At 38.0% G+C, this 6471-nt stretch overlaps 1 protein-coding gene across 1 annotated transcript in view; it reads left to right on the top strand. All coding sequences in view use genetic code 11, as the record gives it.

The window, feature by feature from the left end:
- The window catches only part of EGR_02544 (Dipeptidyl peptidase 2), a gene marked incomplete at both ends in the record, with an annotated part of 5082 nt that extends 4960 nt beyond the window's left edge, over positions 1 to 122 (top strand). The window contains one exon of the mRNA XM_024491793.1: positions 14 to 122. Coding sequence (XP_024353944.1) covers positions 14 to 122 — 109 coding nt within the window. The remainder of the gene's footprint in view (positions 1 to 13) is intronic.
- Between the last annotated feature and the right edge of the window lie 6349 nt (positions 123 to 6471).

The following is a 6471-nucleotide window of genomic DNA, read 5'->3' as shown; positions in this document are numbered from 1 at the left end:
TTCTACACTTTAGAGGCGGCAATCCGGCTGACCCGCCCTCAGTGAAGGTCGCGCGCCAGGCTGAAATCGAGGCTATCAGTGGTTGGCTGAAGGAGTATGAGAACTCTCGTTATGACCACTAAATTTCTACTAAAATTATGTTAGTAGAATTTTGCCTTAAAGGTTGTTTAATTTAAGTAATGGACCTCTTTCATGATATTGTAGCGGGGATTTTCACGTAAACTGCCTTATACACGTTTGCAGCGAATACCAATTTTGTTTCCAACAAGAGATCTGTCGATTTATTTGATAATTATTCAACTTAGATGCATATCTTTTGAGATTCGTGGTGAAATTTATTCAATGTAAATAACTAGTGTGGTAAGCCATATCTTTGGCTGTTGTTCTTAATTAAGAAGTCGAAGTTTTGTAGATAACGATAGCATCTGTAAATAATAAGCGATATTCTGGCAAAAGGTGGCTACTAGGTGGTTTCGACTGACGACGATTAATATTTGAAGTGATCTTCCTTGCTTGGTATTTTTCATCACTTTACGAATTGATGATACTCGATTTTAGTCCTACCACTATTTCTTATTGGGTAAAGAACCATGAAAAGGAATTTAGGTAACACATTTCTGATCGTATCGTTATAGTTTAATGGTCGAATCGGGGCCGAATTTCCGGTACGTTTTATTACCCTTCTGCAAACAAATGAGTTACTTTCTGAAACGCATGTAATTTAAAACAGTGGCTTGGCTTGCTTCTAAAGCTCGAAACGTGCTTTAAAAGTCTTAGCCATGGCAGTTTTAGCCCTTATCGCGATTTCTCTGAGGTTAATATGCTTTTACTCATGAGGTATTTTTTTGTGTCAAACGAATAGCTGCATTGCAGAGATGTACTGCAGCAAACAGTGTCACTGGTAGTTATTTTCCTGCTCATTTTATAGTCACGCATTGTCCATGTGCTTGGTCAGTGTTTGATATATTGAGACTAAAGATGCGGGAATCAAGAAGTCATACATTTCCATGGCTTGGAGTTAATCAAGTGAACGAACCCAAAACTAGAGTATTTAACCAGTCGCAAAATCTTAGCACACCTTGTTCTGTCACTATGCACTTGAAAAATTGATTAAAGGCTTAATTTCAACAATTTGGTACCGGTTTCCGTGTAAAACGTGTAGGCATGACAGCTAGATGGCGAATTATAAGCTAGTTCCATATGTAGTCTGGAGTCGGTGGGTGAGTGAGACAGGGCGGGAGGAAGGGAAAGGCAGGAGGCAGTGAGAGGAAGGGTGTATGTCATGAGAAGTTGTAGGTGGATGGCGTGTCTGACATGGTCGCGTCCGGCCTCGCCCTCCACGCACGCAAGTCACTCTGAGGAGCCTCGGTTGGCGTTCCTTTTTGCTAGGTGGTGACAGTCTTTGCAGCATAGGTGGGTGGAACTTCTTTTAGTCTTTCCAATACACCAGTTGTGTGCACGGAGAAATACTCACGCGGGGATGGGCTGTTTCCCTTTTAGCACTGTTTACTGTGTTTAATACATTTTGCAATAAAAACAACAATAATAATCACTTGAATGCGGGTGGTTAGTACTATAACGGTAAAAAACCATAAACTCAGTCGCAGCAGGTGCGTCAATGGATAAGCACACGAATGTGAAAAGGCATAATCTTGACGAAATTATTAGGGTAAGGAGAATTTTGGGTAAGTCATTTCTACGAGAGCTTTAAGTGGCTTACCTGGAGATATGTGTTAAATGATACAATAAAGTTTGTGTGGTTGCATACCCAGCCGAACGCTTTAGTAATAAAAGTAAGAACTGTTTTTACAGAACAACTTGAATTACAGCTTTAGAATCGAAAGACAGCTATCTTCGAGGCTTGAACCGTAGCACATAGAGATCCAAGTGTAATCTCATAACTTGTGCTTGCTATTTCACGTTTCGTTCAGTAAATTTCAGTGACCATATTCCTCTCTTCTATTTAAAAACCACTTACCTCAAGCGGAACCACAGTCTCAACCTTGGAGAGAGACCTGCATATAGGATTAAACAAACTTGTAGGTCTTGTCATCATTTTGACCAAAGTGTGTAACTGTTGTTCACGAAGAATGGCGCTAGTTTTGTGGTTTTTATAAGCCTCTTAGCGGCGGGATCCGTAAGTGGATGGTGCAGGAATGTGCTAAAACCTGGGTCCTTCCACACCTATGCGGTCTGGGCATACTTCCTCCGGTTGAACTGTAATCTGGCCCACAAAGTTCCACGTTTTTCTAACTATCTTGACTTCCCATCAGTGAAATTGATGCCTCAGGCCAGGAACGCAGTCAATGATGCTCCAGCTGATGACCACTGCCGTTAATAATGGTGCACAGATTTCCGAGGCAAAAAATCTCGATTCCGCAATTTTTGAGAAAAGAATGAGCATTGAGCCGTGTACCTGTAATAAATATTACCTAATAAATTGGTTTAAACTGTAATAAGGGGTAAAATAGTAAGTTTAAGGTGGAAGAGATTCACAAGTGACTAGGGAGGAGTAAAAATATGCCTTTCTGAACAGGCCATAAATTGTAATAAAAAAACAAGGAGACTGTCATGAAAATTTACTTCGTGGACTACAGCGTATAAAAGACGCGTTACATAAGTCTGCTGCAAATTTCAAACAAGTTTTCTGGTGATGAATTAACAGGTTTTTTAACACTCACAAAGAAGACATCCAGATTGTAGTAAATCCCCAAAATATACCTTTTACTGAATGCTTCTTAAAACCATTCATTTCTAGATCCTAATCACCGTAAATTTCGCTGGTCTGCTTTGCATGGAAAGAATTTTTAATACCCTACAAAAGCACCTTCAGACAAATTGCAAGACAGTTCATGATAAATGTTGGCTTTTGAATTCCCAGTGGCAGCAAATATAAATGAAAAATTAATGTTTTGAATAGGCGACCTGTGGAATACAAAGTGGTGGAACGAATTTCGGGATTACAAAACTCAGGGCTGTTGAGGGCATATTTCGGGAGTAAATGTGCCTTCAAAGTTCGCTGAAAAATCGTTAGAAATTTTGGCTTTTATTGGTTAGCTACCAAATGTTATTAAATTGAGAACTCTATTTCTTCAAATGTGGCAACGATTGGTCAAAAGCAGTTAAAAACGACTGTTTGGAAAAATGAGACTTCGCCGTTTCTCCTAGGTAACACGACCGCTATTGCATTGACATCCAAAGGGAAATTGTAAGCCATTTCACTATCTTCTAGTAGCTTAGCCTGTTCAGTATCTAAAAAGCTTGTCATAATTTAGAAAGAAAATGTGCATAATCGCTTGTAGAACTTGTTAATGCAACTCGATGCATCACAAAATTTCGAGTTTTCTAATTCACAACTGGAAAGAATAGATGTCACCAGAGACGCATTCGGTGACAAATGCCTAACAAGCATTTCACAATGTCGTTTTTCAAAACACGCTCAGATGTTTCAAAAGGTCATGTGAGATTTGAAGTCCTTTACTTTTCCGTTAATACTCGTAATAATGGTTAAGGAATTCATCATCGTAGCGAAGCTTCCCCAACTTCACCTACTAGTTGGTCGGTTAAAAATGATACTGAAAATTGAGGTAACGTCGATAAACTCGTCAGAAATTTGTTAATGTCTACCGTCTCAAAAGACAATCTAAGTGTTGTCCTTTTATATGCTTGGCTTTATATGACCCGTCATTGGACAAAATATGCCAAAACAAGTTTTATTTTAATACAATAGGACATTTACAGTCTCCTTCCTATTTTCTAGTTTAAAATCACTGCATCACTCTCATTTTGGGGGGGTTCTCAGTAGATTCAAAGTCAGCATATCGGGCACTACAATGTAGGAAGTGAGGTTACACCTGAAATGATGAATTGTACATGGGAATCTTACAACCTTTTGAGCCCTAAAATTTTTGTTAACGCTCTGTAGACTGCTAGGTAAAACATTAATAGGAAACACATAAAACAAAAAAGGCGAAAGAAAGCGTCTAGTTTAATAGCTGAACCGACTACAGGCTTCAAAATAATGCCGAATTAAACGGTTTCGGATTTTGATTCGCCGAAGTACATCCACTTTTAGTCCAATGAAATTTTCTAGAGCTACAATGTTAATATATCATTTGGGCAGAGAGGTGTGCGGACATTCCAAATATTTTGATGTAGTTTGCATTGCAGCAAAATCTAGTGCTGTGTGATGTGTATTTAACTGACGTGAGACCGAACAGTTGAGAATTTATGTGAAGAAATGGAAGCTCTGCTACTGATTTGCAGACGCCGCCGTTACTAAACCGGAAACCATAGTAATTCCCCACTTCAAATAAGTAATTACATCTTTGTTATTTTGAACCTGGGACTAAAATTCAAAAAAAACTGAAAAGTATGAGAAATAAGCTAGAATGAAACTCATTTAGATTTGAAATGCTCAATTGTGACTAACTGGTGATGGATGACTTTCCTGACGCGATTTATCGAGATCTATGAATCGTTCAAATGGTACTAGACTTTTTTGTCCAAAAACACCAGAAGCATAAGCACTGTAAAATGAGGGCCAAAAAGTTGTGTAAAGTGGATTTATGGGTGAGCCTGTAGCATTACTAAATATTGAAAAACACATTAAAGGACTAAAATGTAAACCCATCCACAAGGGACAAATATTAACTTTCGCTCACAGTGATGAGCGTCGGGGTGGCTCCGTATCGAGCATGACAGGAAAATTAGTGCATGAAAAGTAAAAGAGGTGGAGGCGAGTGAAGCTAATGGAAATAGTCGGTAACGCCAACACAATCATTTCGTTTCCAAAATACCCAGATAATTCCATTTGTGGAGCGAACCTAGGAATTAGAATACGACCTAGCCTCTCTCATCATCGAGTTATTGACTGTTAGCAAACAGTTATCTTGTATGGAAGAAAACGGTAGGCTGCAAAGAATTGACACAATCTGACGTACGTTTTCATATCAGCGTTTTCTCAACTAAATACAAGAATTTAAAATGGTAAACAATACAACATGCAACGCAAATATAAATGACCCATTACCGTTAACGGACATGATGACTTGGGATGAAGACATGTAAGATCTTTAAGAGCTACCGAATGTCAGAGATAATACAGTGTATCCATCAGAAATAAGGAAAATTTAATGATTTAATTGTTAAAATACAATGGTGGCTAAAAGCTGAACTTAAATTAACCCTAGTAGAGATGAAGTATTTATCGCTCTACCCAGTAAACTATCCTGTAACTTTTATAGCACAGCTATAAAGAATAGAGATATGTTGCTTTACTCGGTAATTTTATGTATCCCACAGTGCTATGCAGTATTTTAGAGTCTGTTGAAGCAATAAAGTTCATCTTTTTTAAATTTATTTAGAAATGCAGATTTTTTAAATAATATTTGATGAGAGAAGCGAAATTCTACTGTAAGAAGAAAAGTTGTACGTGGATAAAGATGTATGTAGGACAAATACTATTTTAAAAAGTCAGTGAAGATTTGGATTAGCTTTAATAAGCAGCGACTTTCGCAGACAGCGTTGAAGTTGCTGTAAAGACAATACGAACATGCAGTATAGCTGTCTTACTGTTTGTTTGCCGATATTCGTGCAAATTTGCTGGAAGTGTTACTGTGATTAATGGGCACAGCGGTCAGTACGCTTAAGCTAAAAGAGTAATTAAAGTTTATGGTTTGGATACTAGCGTGGTTTTATAGCCAGCTGGAGTGTCATGAGAGCTAAGGGTTTTTAAGAAGTCAAAGCTATTCTCTTAAGATTATACCGGATGAGAGACGATGGGAATCCGACCCAATCATTCAGTGCCTCAATGATTTGTGTGGTTAAGAAGAGACAAGGAATTCAACCCTTCATTCTGTAAGAGATGCAGCGGTATTGAATAAATGTGCCATCGAGCTCGGCTAAAGTGGGCCAGATATTCAGATATGAAAGTATTTTTATATTCTACAACATTTATTCTGATCAAAAAATGCCCTTTGATGGAATACATCCTGGTCACGCTTAACAATTAGCGTGTTAGTACCTCAGAGGAGAATCAGCCACCACAGTCCAAATTTTTTATTTCAATATGTTTTAGTGAGTGTTAAATGCAGGTTGGAATGAGATAATCCGGGCGTCACATATATGCGACTATGTTAATCAGACAGTTTTCTTTAAATCCGCGATACAACAGGCAATGGGGCCAAAGTTCCATTTTTATTAATTGGCAAAACTCAAAAAATCAGACATTTAAGGGATAGTAATTTTGTTAACACTCAAACTATATCCATTCATATTTCACTTTCATAAGATCAAATCAGATCGGATATTTTTAACGGAAAAGCATATCTACCAACCAATTGAACTTAAAATTCAGTGATCTCTAATCTACCATACCTTGCCCGCTAAAATGCTTTGCCAAAACATGTTGTGGCAGATGGCTAAAGCATAATTTACATGGCATTTGAATAGGTGTTGCCTTTGATCCAC

Source organism: Echinococcus granulosus, assembly GCF_000524195.1.
Source record: "Echinococcus granulosus chromosome Unknown EG_S00011, whole genome shotgun sequence".
In the NCBI taxonomy this organism is placed as follows: domain Eukaryota; kingdom Metazoa; phylum Platyhelminthes; class Cestoda; order Cyclophyllidea; family Taeniidae; genus Echinococcus; species Echinococcus granulosus.
Note: the sequence above shows the minus strand (reverse complement) of the source record. Positions and strands in the feature narration are given on the sequence as shown.